Source organism: Marmota monax, unplaced genomic scaffold (assembly GCF_021218885.2).
Source record: "Marmota monax isolate L192 unplaced genomic scaffold, Marmota_monax_Labrador192_F-V1.1 WCK01_AAM20220418_F8-fsc00041, whole genome shotgun sequence".
Lineage (NCBI taxonomy): Eukaryota > Metazoa > Chordata > Mammalia > Rodentia > Sciuridae > Marmota > Marmota monax.
In genome coordinates, this window is record NW_026695238.1 from 10,613,189 (window position 1) to 10,629,060 (window position 15,872).

General features: G+C 40.2%; 1 protein-coding gene across 4 annotated transcripts in view; it reads left to right on the forward strand.

Annotated features, from left to right (window-relative positions):
* The window catches only part of Col4a3 (collagen type IV alpha 3 chain), a 131,617-nt gene that overhangs the window by 62,475 nt on the left and 53,270 nt on the right, over window positions 1-15,872 (forward strand). For all 4 annotated transcript variants that reach the window (XM_046439824.2, XM_046439825.2, XM_046439823.2 and 1 more), the window contains exons 2-13: window positions 2,763-2,819; window positions 4,607-4,696; window positions 8,868-8,912; window positions 9,492-9,536; window positions 10,123-10,185; window positions 10,839-10,892; window positions 11,700-11,726; window positions 12,096-12,173; window positions 13,798-13,860; window positions 13,963-13,998; window positions 15,482-15,523; window positions 15,736-15,813. In XM_046439824.2, coding sequence (XP_046295780.1) covers window positions 2,763-2,819; window positions 4,607-4,696; window positions 8,868-8,912; window positions 9,492-9,536; window positions 10,123-10,185; window positions 10,839-10,892; window positions 11,700-11,726; window positions 12,096-12,173; window positions 13,798-13,860; window positions 13,963-13,998; window positions 15,482-15,523; window positions 15,736-15,813 — 678 coding nt within the window. The remainder of the gene's footprint in view (window positions 1-2,762; window positions 2,820-4,606; window positions 4,697-8,867; window positions 8,913-9,491; window positions 9,537-10,122; window positions 10,186-10,838; window positions 10,893-11,699; window positions 11,727-12,095; window positions 12,174-13,797; window positions 13,861-13,962; window positions 13,999-15,481; window positions 15,524-15,735; window positions 15,814-15,872) is intronic.

Consider the following 15,872-nt stretch of genomic DNA (forward strand, 5'->3'; position numbering starts at 1 on the left):
TATTTTTTTTTGGCAGTGCTAGGGATTGCACCCAGAGCCTTAGGTACCACCATTGAGCCCCAGACCTCACCCTGGCGTTGTTCTTGTTGCACAAACAGAATTCCCAGCTTCACTTTGAGTTGAGTTTTGTGCATGGTGAGAGATAGGGGTTTAATTTCATTTTGTTGCATATGGATTTCCAATTTTCCCAGCACCATTTGTTGAAGAGGCTATCTTTTTTCCAATGTATGTTTTTGGCACCTTTGTCAAATATAAGATAACTGTAATATGTGGGTTAGTCTCTGTGTCCTCTATTCTGTACCAATGGTCTACCAGTCTGTTTCGATGCCAATGCCATGCTGTTTTTGTTACTATTGCTCTAAGTCTGGTATAGTGATGCCACCTACTTCACTCTTATTGCTAAGAATTGCTTTAGCTATTCTGGGTCTCTTATTTTTCCAGATGAATTTCATGACTGCTTTTTCTATTTCTATGAGGAATGCCATTGGGATTTTGATCGGAATTGCATTAAACTTGTATAGTGCTTTTGGTAATGCAGTCATTTTGATAATATTAATTTTGCCTATTCAAGAGGAAGGTAGATATTTCCATCTTCTAAGGTCTTCTAAGGTCACTATGTAGATCTTTTACCTCTTTTGTTGTTTCCCAAGGTTTTTTTTTTTTTAGGCTATTTATTTAAAATGGAATAGTTTTCCTCATTTCCCTTTCTGAGGATTTGTCACTGATAGATAGAAATGCCTTTGATTTATGGGTGTCTCACTTCAGTCAGAATGGCAGCTATTATGCATACAAACAATAATAAGTGTTAGTGAGGATGTGGGGGAAAAGGTACACTCATACACTGCTGGTGAGACTGCAAATTAGTGCAGCCAATATGGAAAGCAGTATGGAGATTTCTTGGAAAAATTGGGAATGGAACACCATTTGACCCAGTTATCCCTCTCCTCAATCTATACCCCAAAGACTTAAAAACAGCATAGTACAGGGACACAGCCACATCAATGTTTATAGCATCACAATTCACAATAGCTAGACTGTGGAACCAACCTAGATGCCCTTCAATAGATGAATGGATTAAAAAAATGTGGCACATACACACAATGGAATATAATTCAGCAATAAAAGAGAATAAAATCATGGCATTTTCAGGTAAATGGATGGAGTTGGAGAAGATAATGCTTAGTGAAGTTAGCCAATCCCAAAAAATCAAATGCGGAATGTTTTCTTTGATATAAGGAGACTGATTCATAGTGGGATAGGGAGAGGGAACATGGGAGGAATAGACAAACTCTAGATAGGGCAGAGGGGTGGGAGGGGAAGAGGGGGCATGGGGTTATTAATGCTGGTGGAATGTGATGATCATTATTATCCAAAGTACAGGTATGAAAAACAAATTGGTGTGAATATACTGTGTATACAACCAGAGATTTGAAAAATTGTGCTCTATATGTGTAATAAGAATTGTAATGCATTTTGCTGTCATATATAAATTTTTTAAAAATATGAAAAAAAAAAAGAATTCCCAGCTTCAGAAATATCTCAGGAAATTTCTTTTTAAAATCCCTACAATTAGTTAGCATATCTCCTGGACTTTCCCTGCCTCTACTATCAATTAACATTTAATATTACCTTAATATAGTTAATATTAAACAGAAGCAAAAACAAGGGAAAAGGGTTAATTCATAACCATAGAATATATCGTGTGTGTCAAAACACATATTCAACACACTTTTATGACTATTTTTCTCTTTATTTCTCTGCTGGCAGATTAAAAAAAAAAATCAAAAAAGCTTGACCTTCATTAGAGTTAATGTGTGCATGAGTAATGAAGGCTGGATTGTAAATGTGTCAAAGGAACTAGTAAGAGATCCCCAGCTCACTACTGAATTGTTGTTGTTTCTTTGTGTGTGTGTGTGTGTGTGTGTATATATATGGCATTTTGATATTAGCATTTGTGAATTAGTTTATTCTCTTTAAAGACACATAATAGGTATTGATAATCTTTACTCAGTCTCAAACATTATTTCAGGAAAACGAAAGCTTATCCCCTATGGAAGATACTGTGTATTAAATAGCTACATATACATTATGGTGTACACATTAGGCACAGGTACACATATACTTGCGCCTATATGCACACACAGTATAAAAACATGTTGACTTCTGAGAATTTGACTTTAAAAAAAATCACGACTTTCTACCTACAACAGTGGCAGTTTCATAGGGTTCATTTATTATTCTGTGGGGAAAAAAAAACATAGCTGACTTTTTCCATAAATAAATTATTTTTTAAAGATTTTTTAAAAAGATCTCTAATTTATTTATTTTACTTATTTTTATGAGGTGCTGAGGATTGAACACAGTGACACATGTGCCAGGCAAGTGCTCTGCAGCTGAGCTATAACTCCAGTCCCCACAAATAAATTATTTAAAACTACTAAGTACAATTAAAAAATGATGTTCATTCTTCTGACATTTCTCCTATAATGTGACTCTTTCTAACTTTAATGATTTGTGTGTGTTTGTTTTTGTGGTGTTGGAGGACCTCATGTATGTTGGCAAGCTCTCTACCACTGAGTTACACCCCCAGACAGAGTTGCTGAATTGTTCAGACTGGCCTCAAACTTGTGATCCTCCTGCCTCAGCCTCCTGAGTACCTGAAATAGTATTCACACTTAAAATACAAAGAAATGTTTGCTGTTGCTCTATCAAGGCTCAATTAAGATGTTTTAAAACAAGCCCTTTCTCTTTCCCTCTCCTAGGGCTGTGTCTGTAAAGACAAAGGCCAGTGCTTCTGCGACCGGGCCAAAGGGGAGAAGGTAAAAAATTTACTATGGCATCTTCTTGTTATAAAGTCATAAAATAATTCATGCTCTTTCAGTGGCAGAGAGATCCTCAGTATGTTGTTCCATTTCCAAAATCCAATTTTAAAGTAATTATATATAAACATTAACCTTAGAAAAGAAAAAGGAAAGAAAAGCCTTCTGGGAAGACTCGAATAACCCGTGTAAATACTGGTCGTTAGATTGTAACTCTTTGGGTCTGTAAAAACCAAGTAGCAAGTCAGTGGGGAAAGAAAGTTTACAAGAAGCCTCTATAGCATGCACTGTTTACAATGTTGCTAAACACAAGAGAAGACATGAAAACAACTTGATTCACTCACTTTCACATAAAATAAACATTGAAGCCGCAGATTTTGTCCCGCAGCACTGGTACAAGATCTCCCCCTGGTGGAAGAATTATGCAGCTGCCCTCTAGTGGAGGCCAAAATTCAGCTGAGGGAAGGAGCTCCATTGCAGAATTCAAGAAAAAAAGAATACCGTGAAATCTCATTAGTTCGCTCCATTAACTTGCAATTTGTGATAATTAAGACAGAAGAAGAACTAAAGTTTTTTCTTTGTTTGCAAAATGCTTTCCTCTGGGACACTAATTATTTAACAATATTGAAGGGTGACTATGGAAAATAATTTTAAGAAAATATGTTAAAGCTCTTTAGATAAAACAATTCACATAAGTCATATGCTAACTAAAATAATTATTATCATGTATATTTTAAATCATTTTATAATTCACATGTAGTTTTATTTTGCTTCTTTCCCAAAGCTATGAATGTAGTATGTTCACTTTCATGGTGGAACATACCCTCTCTGTGATTCATCATGCATTCAATCATTTACTGAGTCCCAACTATTTAAAGGATGCTATTCTAAAATATAGGAAAGTGAGTAGTGAGAGGAGTCCAGAACATTTTCTTTTTATTGGCTATGTGAATGCAAATACACTAATGTGAACTAAGCTTGATATTTTTTTCTCTCTCTCTCTCCCTTTCCTCTTCTCTCCCTATCTCTTTGCATTTGTGTGACAAAACTAACCAAGTCAATCAGTGTGGCCTTTCCTGTTACAGTAATTCCAGGGTCCATTTCTTTGAGAAGATTTTTGTGGATAAAACCATCTTAGCCACTAGGCCTAAAATCCTTTGAATCACTTTTACTAGAAACTTCTCCCAAATATCTTCTGCCTTCTTCTAAAACAAAAATTATTTAGCTCATGTTTGGGGATATGCGGCCCTCGATATCTCACCTGCATCTCCTACTCAATAAAATGCTGAGGCTGCCCTTGAATTTGCAATTCTCCTGTCTCAAACTCCTGAGCTGTTGGTATTACAGGCATGTGTCACCACACCCAACAGTATTCTCCTTTTTAAGCTGTGTAATGATTTTGTGCACTCTCAAAACATTCCTGTGCCTTACCCTCAGCCACTCCATCCCCATCAAACAAAATCCACTAACTTTGATTTTTCTAACTACTTTTCCCTCAGTTGTTGATCCTGTTTCTCTGAATCTTCTCCCTGTACAGCTCCACTATTTGGGAAAAGTAGTTTCTATAAAACCAAGTGCCAGCACCCTCAAGCTTGCAGACAAATGCCAACTGCTAGTAGCTTTCCAGTGACCTATACTCTCACTGCTGGATGCTAATTATTACTTTCTTAAACAAAAACCTGCAAAATTTGTCAAGAAATCACAAAGAAGAGAACATGACGGTCATAGGAATGTTTGTTGAATAGTTGCTGTTCTGCGTGTCTCTTGTCTTGTTTTGGTTTTAACAGGGGGAGAAAGGCTTTCCTGGACCCCCTGGTTCTCCTGGCCAGAAAGGATTCCCAGGTCCTGAAGGTTTGCCTGGACCACAGGGACCCAAGGTATGTCATCCTGTAGGCTTGGAAAATTCCCTGTCCACATAACCCTCCTTCGTGCATTCCCCATAGTCTTCCAAGACAGCGAGGATTCCACGGTTTAGACAACAGGTTGATGCTGGTCTCCCATTAGCTGATCCCTTAGAAACTCATCCTATTCAAGACTAGTACAGTGGCATCATGTCTTCAGCTCCCCACTCAACTTCTACTGCACCCCCCCACCTTGCATCTGCTGCACCTGCATCTGCCCAACCTTGAGAGATTGTGCTCTTTTCACCTTCCATTCAGGATCTATCCATTCACCCATCTGCATCCTGATCCCTGGGATTCCCACTGGGACCTCATTCCAGGACTCTGCAGCTTGACTTTCCTCTTTATATTCGCTTTTCTCTTTCAATCCTTAAACATGTAAATATTTTACCAAACTGATACAAACCTTCCTCTAGATCTTTTAGGTCCTATGGCCAAAGGATTGTCATCTTCTCCCTGACCTTTCTGTCAAGCTTCTTGAAGGAACAATTAAACAGCAGTCCCCCTGACGCTAACTCCTTAGCCACTCTAATTTGCCTTTTGACCTTCCCCTGAACATATCCCTGCACAAATCACCAATGACCTTCAAACAGCCAGTGCCAATGGGCACCTCTGGGTCTTCATCTGACTGGAACCCCTTTGCTTTGTTTTCAGTGGCATAGATCCCTCTCCTCGTTAGTCTGTCTTTGCTTTTGGAATCCCCCTTTCCCAGGTTCTCCACCTACCTGACCCCCAATCCATTGCTTCCTGGGTTCCTTTTTTCTTTTTAAAACTGGTCCCTTAAGCATCAAGCTCCTAAAAAGAACCGGTTGTGCTTCACATTCATCACATATTTTATCCTAAAGTCTGTGATAAATAAATACCCTGGAGGATTTACTAAATGCATGCATAACCACTAGATCTGTGGACTGTTCTTTCCTGCTGGGAACACTAGCTGGGGACTCTCACACATTCATTCCACCGGCGACTGACTGCGAACTAACTGAAAAGGTGTAAAAGATTATGATAATTAATCTATGCAGAGTCCTTTAAAAATTTGATACTGTAGTAGAATATGTACTAGGATAATGTATAGAACATTTAAATGACAGTCAAATGCAACATACTGCGTACTGACTCGGTGCCATTTGTTCCCAACTGTGCCTCATTTACTCTTCACATTGACCCCATATGTCATGGCTATGGTGACTCAACAGCTCTTATTAGTGTCTCTGCTTTAGACACAGTACTGAAGTAATTTGTCCTGGGTCACACAAAATCAGGATTTAAACCTGCTTTTATATCACTTTTCTCATATCAAAATAATCTTCCAGCTATCTGAACTCCAGCTGGTGTCCTACAGTTCAGTGATAACACCACACACCAGGAGTTAGAGCAGAATGCATGGGTTAAGGGCTCAATTCCAGACTGCCCCCCCTTCAGATACCAGTCACAAGTGATGGGTCCCTAGGTTGCCCCTACTGCTTTCCACCTTTAATACAGATTGGGGGTTCCCATGGCCTGCTCCCCAATTTGCTAATTAGCTATGACAGCTAGTAGAACTCAAGAACATATTCATTCACTGGCTTATTGTAAAGGATATGATAAATGCTATATATGAACAGCCAGAGGAAGGGCTCCATAGGCCAATGTCCAGAGGGTCCCAACAGCAGGAGCTTCTGTTCTCCTGATATAGGGATGTTCACCAACCCAGAAGCTTTCTAAGTGTCCACACTATAGGGATTTCTCAGGCAGGGCTCCTCTCTAGACATGACCCGTCATAAACTCCATCTCCAGCCCCTCTCCCTCCTGGGAAGATTGGGTAGGGCTGAAAGTTCCACCCTTCTAATCACAGCTGGTCTTTCTGGTGACCAGGCCCCATTCAGGAGCCCACTAAGAGTTACCCCATTAGAACAAAAGCCATCCTGTCACCCAGGAAATTCCAAGGGATTTAGGAGCTCTATGCCAGAAACTGGAGTCAAAGACCAAGAGCTAGGACAAAAGATGATCCCAGCACCCCATCACTCAGGAAACAAGGATAGTTTTTAGAGGTTGTGCCAGGAACCGAGAGCAGGGACCAAACACATATTTCTATGTCACATATGGTACCCAGATCAAACTCTTGAAACCAAAGAGACCAAACTCAAACTTCCAGTTTACAGTAAAAATGCAGAAGGTGGCTGTTCTCTAGGAATTCTACCATTTTCATGTCTATCATGTTCATGTATGTGTTCTCTTTCTCTGTCTCTCCTTTGGATCCTAATTTTGAAAAATTCAGAGTCTGAATTTTCCAGAGTCTAAATATTTATTGACTTCCTCCTGCTTGGATTTTCCTCCATCTCGACGGTAGAGTGAATTCACCTTTTCAGCCTTGGACTTAGGTCAGCCTGGGGCTCCCTCCTTTTTACCCAGTTCTCTATACCCTGCTCTGCTTGTGGTTCTTCAGCCTTTCCTTGGAGATTCTCCAGCCAATTAAAATAATGGTTGTTAACACATGATGTACATGGCTTACGTGATGTACAAGAATTCCATAAAATTAATCTAGAAATGGGTCAGTCATATTTTAAAGCATAGCTTATGATAACCTCAGAAGAAAATCTAACCAAAGGTAGACAATTAGAGAATATTAACACCAGAACAAAAAGGTTTTTCAGATTTAGAAACTTCCTTTCTTAATTTTAAATACTTTCTGCATGAGAAAATTTATGACAGGGAAATAAAACCTGCAAGTCACTCTTCTGTCTTTTGCATAAAACAAATAACATTCTGTGAGAAAGGGAACCTCCTTGAACATGCCCATGAACCCAGGAATTCCACTCAGAAAGAAAGGCTGACTTTAGCCTTGACAGTCCAATCTTAGAAGGCTCTGTAACACCATTTTCTCAAATAATCAAAAATACCAAAATGTACCGGAACTCTCTGGAATGATGCAAACAGCTGTTGGACAATGGGATCCTCACAGCAAGTGGCTTAGTTAAAAGTGTTTCCATTTAAGGTTATTCTACAAGAAAGAAGGTCTCAAAACAGTATTCATTATGTGCCCAAAGCAAGTTTATCTCACGTTCAGGCAGTCCTTGCTTTGCTATTTATTTACTTGGGCATGTGAGGCACGTTTTGTTAACAAAGTGTTTCTCCTGCATGGAAATATTAGCTGCTATTCTCGTCTGCCATTGTGATTGTGACATTCATCCTTATCAGACCTCTGCAGCTGTCTGTCTGATATGGGGCTTTCACAGCAGCACTTTAATGTGTAGAAGAATCCCCCACAGAATCCTGTAGAAATACATACTCAATAGGTCTGGGGGTGGGAGAGATGGTAAGGGTGGGTGATGGGCAGTTGGGGAGGTTCTGAGATTCTGCATTTCTTTCTTTCTTTCCTCTCCTCCTCCTCCTCCTCCTCCTCCTCCTCCTCCTCCTCCTCCTCCTCCTCCTCTTCTTCTTCTTCTTCTTCTTCTTCTTCTTCTTCTTCTTCTTCTTCTTCTTCTTCATTCCAATTAGTTATACATGATGGCAGAATGCATTTTGACTCATTGTACACAAATGGAGCCCAACTTTTCATTTCTCTGCAGAGTCAGACCATTCATGCAATCATACATGTACACAGGGTAATACTGTACATCTCATTCCACCATGTTTCCCACTCCCATACCTCTTCCCCTCCCCTCACTTCCCTCTGCCAAAGTTCCTCCATTCTTCCCTCCCCCACCCCTGTTATGGATCAGCATCCACATATCAGAGAAAACATTTGGCCTTTGGGATTGACTTATTCACTTAGCACGATATTCTCCAACTCCATCCATTTACCTGAAAATGCCATAATTTCATTCTTCTTTAAGGTTGAGTAGTATTCCATTGTGTATATATACCACAGTTTCTTTATCCGTTCATCTACTGAAGGTCAAGATACTGCATTTCTAATAAACTCCAAGGTAATGGGAATGTCACTGGCCCCAAACCCTTCTTTGAGTAGCAAAGATTTCAGTGAAATTTTATTTTCCATCTCCAATAAACATTTTAGCTCCAATCAAACAAGCAAGCAATTGAACCTTATTAACAATGAAATAATCACAAGAGCAAAACAGCTTGGTATGGGGACCACAAATGTATGGTTTTCTTAGTGCCAATCATTTTCATACAATTTACTTTTTCTTTTCTCACTTGAATCTAGGGTTGTCCAGGACGTCCAGGACTCACTGGTCCCAAAGGTGTAAGGGTTAGTACTCTAACAAGTCCATCCTGATTGTTTGATAGATAATTCTTTTAAAAAGATGAACTCTGCACCATAAAAGTTATACACATGTCAGAAGGGAGTAAATCCATTGTGTATGGTTCCATAGAGGAAGCTCAGGAACAGGTAAAATCATTCTGTACTGGTTTAAGTGAAAGTAGTGGTCCCCACATCAGGGGCAGGAGTTTACAGATGGGGAAGGGCATAAGGGAACCTTTAGATGGAAATGCTGTTTCTGTTGGGATTGTGATTATTCAAAAGTACACAGTAAGGAAACATCCATCAAGCTATCCACACAAGACAGGAACATTTTATACACTGAATGCAAAATATACTTTAAAGTGTATTCCCCAAAGCCCGAAACAATCTTAACCTCTTTTTAAAAATTCTATAAATGTCAAATTTACAAATATTTGTTAAATCTTTCTTGTTTTTCTATTCATTTTATCTATTCCCAATGATAGTTGCAGGAAGAGATTATTGCAACGGTAAATAATACGTTAATAGGATGAACATGTTTAAGCTGTTTTTCTTGTCAACCCCTCCTTTTTTCTATGTCTTTAGGGAATAACTGGATTACCAGGATTTTCAGGCCCTCCTGGACTTCCAGTAAGTAATAGGAAAAATATGTGATTGGAAAAATGAAAAATAAGTTTATCTTTAATGAAGATGTGAAGACAGTAGCACAAGGAAACAAGTTGTGATACATTTGTCACATGAAGATATGGCACTTTGGAATTTAATAATATACTAGAGGATAGATTTTTTTTCATATGACATGTGTGTGAGTCAGACCATATTTCCTAAAATATAAGCAGAATTGAATAGAGTAGATAGAACAGGATGATTCTGCTTAATAGCATAGAATAGTAAAATTTTGTTTAACCTCTATGTCTACTTCTCTATCCTTTTTCCTCCCTTTCTACCAGCTTGAAGTAGCACATTAAGGGACTTTATTTTATGTAGAAAGAGCTTTTTCTGAAATATCCACGTCACACTTGATACTCTCAATTCTTTTTGTCTGGATGGTTTTGTTTTAGCAATGTTGTTTAAATTATATCTAAAAACCAAGATTTAAATTACTACTTAATTATTTAAACATCCATTTGCATTTAAATTATTTCATATCTTCCCTTGGGTCCTTTACTGGTTTCCCTGGTCTGGGCCTGGTCTCTGAGACCTGCTCTCCTTGCAGGGCCTCCCGGGCCATCCTGGGCCTTTTGGACCTACTGGTTTACCAGGATGCAATGGCTCTAAGGTACGTACTACTCGAATGCATGAAGATTAATAGATGCTCTACTGAGTGAATAAGTCAAGGTGACTAGCAAGGAGAGGGAAATAGGCTTCCTGAAACATTCTTCAGTTAGGACCAACAGTGTGGTTTGAACCAGGAGCCTTCCTCTTGCTTTCTCCTGTGCCTTGCTCATCACTTGTGTTGGAAGGAGCTTCTCCTATAAAACAGTAAGACTCAACTGCTGTGTATATTAATGAGGTCATATATGTAAATCAGAAACTAAAGCCTTGACCGCAGCTAATTTTTGAGAAGGAAGGCCTGGGCTTCTCAGGGTTCGTTCACCTCCTTTTGTTCCCTAACTGAGCTCTCTTCTTCCCCAGAATGGTGGCCATGAATGAACTAATTATTAAAGTTTCAAGGAAGCAGCAATTAAAAAGTTCTTGGCACAACTGGACTGCCATTTAGGTACAATTTGACAAACACTAGCTTCTAATCCTGTTTTCAGTTAAGACAATAGTTTTCTGGCCTTCAGCCTCATGACCCAGTAGCCATCAGGAATTCCAGTTGCTTTGCCTAGATTTGTGGCTGCAAGGCTAAAAGAGAGAAATAGGGGTATTTATCTGAACAGGCTATTCAAGAACAACTAAGAACAATAACATACTTTTGATATCTTCCAGGGGGAACGAGGATTTCCAGGATTTCCAGGGACACCAGGCTACCCAGGGGTCCCGGTAAGTTTGCGTTTCCAGATGCTCATCACAGACATAAAGTATGAAGAAAAGCAGTCTATTCCCCAGGGCCATGTGCTCAAATGTGTGAGGATCCAGGGAGCCTGAGGCAGCCAATAATCAATGGCCAGCTAGCAGGGAATGAATGAAGAATGCATTATGAGTCCAGGTTTGGACTTTCAGTCCAGGTTGAGACATGTAAGAAGGGATGCAAAATGGGCCAATTTGCTCAGAGGGGAGGCCTGGGCCTCTACTTGAGGAGTGAGAATGAGGAGAACAGGGACTTAGAACCAAGATGACTCCAGCAAATAGCGTCTAGGTTAAAAGTAATAAGCCTGTAAGAGGAGGCTCTAGTAATAGAGGCAAAGCCTCAGGAGGGGTATAGTGAGGAAGCCCTGGGAAGACATTCAGTAGGAGGGAGGGGCAAATGGCTGCCTAATATGCTAAGAAATCCAATAAGAAGGGCACTAACATTTTGCAATGGTTTCAGCAATATCAATGCTATAGGGCTGACCTTAGTTAGCAAGGAGGCTTCCATGGCTGAGGGAGCCGGAAGGCAGATCTGGAGATGAGGAATGAGTGGGAGATGAACAAAATGGGGGGTTTGCAGAGGAGATGAAGGAGATACCGGGCAATATTGGGAAAGAGGCAAAAGATAAGGGTTGTTGATTTGTTTAAATGAAGAGACTTGAACATCTTGAAAAGCAGTAGGAAGTAAACGGTGGGAAAGGAGGCCAAACAGCAAAAGGACAAGAAGGAGTGTGTGGGTTTGGTTTGCCCTTTGTGCTTCATATGCTGCTTTTCCCCTAGGGTGCTGCTGGCCCCAAAGGACAAAAGGTAAGGCATTTGTGGACTATTGCTATTGAAAGTCTCTAATTGTACATATGAAAAGGACATATTAAATAATGAGATAGGAGCCATTACAAATTGGATTTCATAATCCAGTCCTTACTGATTATGAAACTGAAATAATCAGAACACGGTATTTGCTCCTATGGAGCAGCTCCTTCTGGTTCCTGTTATAAACGGGTCTTAAGGATACAGGTTTTATTGCATCCTTTAAGGAAATGGGGTCTAGGAGACGGATCTCTTGTCTGTATCCTGGAAAGCACTTTCACCATTGAAGCAAAAAGACCTCCAGTTATTGTGGAAGAGTTTTGAAAATACAACATTGATTAGGTTTGACGAAATTCCCCATTTTTCAAGGGTGCTCCTGCTAAAGGAGAAGACAGAAAACTCAATGGAAGAGGTGACCCCGGGCTGCCAGGACCTCCAGGATCCCAGGTACCCCGCTGCAGGGAAATCTCTTGTTCTCAGTGCCGCCCCCCACCAACCCTCCCCATTTCTCTTTTCCTCTATATGTTTTTCTCTTTTAGATATTAGTGTTTATTCTTATTTATATGCCTTCCTCATTTCATTCTAAAGTATTCACCTTATAAGAAACTACACGGTGCTGATATGTTGAGATGGTTTTTTATATGCACCTTTTAATTTCTTCTAGTCTCAGTCCCCCAGGTTTTCCTGAACTTGAGGAGTTTCCAGGAACTGTCATGTTCCGCTTAATTTGTTTTTTGAAATTAAGGCTGGGTTTGTATCACACGTTGAATATCACTTAAAACGGTAGAGATAAATAACTGCCCTCTTCAAAATTTGTATGATACTAAATAAAAGGGGGTCATTTAAATGCAACTTTCTCCCTTTGTAGTTTGCTTTACTGAGCTATCTGTAGGTAGCCTGAGAGTAATCCAGAGTGGGCACAGTGACTTGGCTCTGTTTGGGGCTGTGTGTGCTTTACCTTGTGATTCAAAACACCTCCTTTGTAAGACACTTAAATCCACAAAAGGGACCTTTTAACATAGTTTAGAATTAAAAGTGGAAACTCTGGGGTGGAGACTGGATAGTTGTCTGAGTCAGCACCTGAGTTGAGACTGTTGGACTCCTACTTGGTGCAGCAGGCTGGTTGCTGATGAGCTATGAAGTGGGACCAGAAGCTGAACAACTGCAGTTAGGATCTATGACAGCTGCAGAGAGAAGACAGAGAATACAGGGGCTCTTGCTTTTTGTTTAAGAAACAAGCGTCCAGCTGCTAAAGACAGGAAATCCCTTAGGAGGGAACAGAAGTAGTCTGGGACATGAGTGCATCCTTTAAATGTGTACTGAGGGACATCGCTGTTCTAGTCCTTGTGATAGCACTAAAGACAGTACATTCATTTATACAAGAAATATTTATTAGATGCCAATTATGCAGCAGGAACTATTTTCCAACTCTGGGGATACAGCAGGGCACAAATCAGTCAAAAAATAGTTTCAAAAAAATCCTCACTCTCCTGGAGATTACATTCTAGTGGGGAAACAGAAAAAAAAAATTTAGATTAAGGGCTCTATGGAGTGTGAGGCAGTAATGACCTCTAAGGAGAGGAATAATGCAGGGAATGCGGGTAGGAAGTGCATGGGCCAGAAAATGGGTTTGGATTTGGAGAGGCAGAGAGGCTTTATAGGAAGCCAACTTCATGAAGAGAAGGGAGAGGAGAGAGTCACACAGACACCTGGGGAAGAGGATTCCAGGCAGAGGGGGCACAGAGGAAGGCCCTGAGGGAGGAACGTGGTTGGCCAAAAGTGGGGGGAGCAGGGAGAAGGAGAGAGGTGAAGGGAAAAGCAAACTTTTAAAAACTTTTAAAACCAAGCAACCGTTCTGCTCATTTTCCTGAAAACAGTAGCATCAGTATGGTCCTGGCAGCTGGCCACACATGACGACATGCTTTTGGGCATTTATTGTCATTAATAAATGCCTTTGAAGGGAGGCATTATACCCTTCTGATCTTCTTAAAATAGTTTGATACGTTTAACTACTGGACTTTGTGCTTAGGTGAGAAGTGCATTTGAACTCTCCCTGTCTCTTATTTTCAAGGGTTTGCCAGGCCCCCCAGGTTTTCCAGGACCTATGGGCCCACCTGGCCCTCCAGGATTCCTTGTGAGTACAGCCACCATTGCTATAGACTCAGCAAAACGTTTTAGGGAGTTTTCTGACTTGAGTGTGTTTCCTGTTATAATTTTAATTTGTGGAATTTTCTAGGGCTTTCCAGGAGCTACAGGACCTGTAGGGCCTAAGGTAAGTCACCGTTTGGGTGTTGTATCAGTCAGAACACCCTAACTGACCCAAAAGCCAAAGCTGCCTATTCAAGAGGGTCTCTGTTAGCCCCTCTCTGGAACTCAGATTCCCAGCAGGGAAGGGGATGAGGCTAGGTTCTTACCTCTCTTCCCTGTACTTCAGCAATTTGATCCCTGATGTGGTTTTGATCTAAGAAGCTTCCTATGGGGGAAAAAGGCAAGAATTCCTAATCCACAGGCTTTCCCTTTCTGATAATCCTGCTGGTTGCCCCACACTTCATCCTCTGTGTTTGGCAGTGAACTTCTTTGCAACCCTCCCTGAGCTTATGCTAATAAGTAGAAGATGACTATTTATAATGGTCATTTGGCTGGTTATTTTATGTGTTTCTATTAAAAAGACAATTATTTGTTTAAGGATTGTTTTATTTTATTATATTTAAAGATTATTTATTGCCCAGCCACAAACTGGGTAATTTATTTAACAAAGAAATTTATTTCTTACATTTATTTTTTCCAGTTCTGGAAACTTGAAAGTCCAGCTTGAGGGGCTGCATCTAGTACAGGCCTTCCTGCTGGTGGAGACCCCCTGCAGAGTCCCAAAGCAGTACAGGGACTAACCAAAGAGGACTTGCTTTTATAATAAAGCCATTCACAGGATAACTCACTACTCCATTAATCCACAATAGTCCTGATCCACCACTTAATGCCTTGCAGTAGGGATTAAATTTCAACATAAATTGTTCTGAGGATTTAGATCCAGCAGCCATCCGTAGTGGTGATATTAGGCTGGTCTCTGTCATTATATTACTAGTGAAGTCAGGTAGTTTGAATTCCATCTTTAGCTTCTCTATTTTCAATTTCAGAATCCTGAAATCCGGCTATCCATACCTCTTATTTTTAGAATAAGAAAACTGGGGCATCAGGAAGTTCAGCAGCCAGCTAAGGAAGTTAACTAACCAGGAAGTTAGGTGGCCAACCAGTGGGATCAAAAACACCTAGTGTCTGAGCCAGAAAAAAGTCATCTGTGCTGGGTTCTTTCCCCTCCTCACACCATCGGACACCACCTATTGTCATCATCCTACATGCTGAGTAAATCTCTTAAGCTTTCTGCTCTTCAAGGTTTCCACCTTTATAGGAAGAAGTAGCTAAAATAACTTTCATAATTCTAAAATGAAGATTAAAATATAAATGTTCAGTTGCAAATATTGGAACTTTAATGAGATTAGGCTATTCCTATTTATTTACGGTACTGGTGACTGAACCCAGAGGCACTTAATCCCTGAGCCACATCCCCATCCCCTTTTTATATTTTACAGAGACAGGGTCTTGCTAAATTGCTTAGGGATTGCTAAATTGCTGAGTCTGGCCTTGAACTTGCAATCTTCCTGCCTCAGCTTCCTGAACTGCTGGGTTTACAGGAGTGTACCATGGTACCCAACCTTATTTATTTTTTAAATGTAATTTTATTTTGTGTTTTCTTACAGGGTCACATGGGTGATAACGTGATAGGACAAAAAGGAGAAAAGGTACTTTAAATAAATGACTTCTTAATGGGTAAGATCCTTTAAGGTCCTTGGTATATTAGCCTTTACAGTTTATTCACTGGCCAAGTTGAAATTCATGTGATTTCACTGCTCTGTCTTCTTGCATAAGAGCTAAAACTAATCTTTTAAATACAGTCAAGTTGAAAGGTTGATGATGTTGTTTGGTTTTCATTCTGGGGTGTTTTTGCCTTTAGGGTGTGAAAGGATTAACAGGCCCCCCTGGCCCACCAGGAACAGTTATTGTGACACTAACTGGCCCAGACAACAGAACGGTAATGTTGCAATTGTATGGTTGGGGTTTTCTGAGACCCCTTACCTCCCTTAGGAGCTC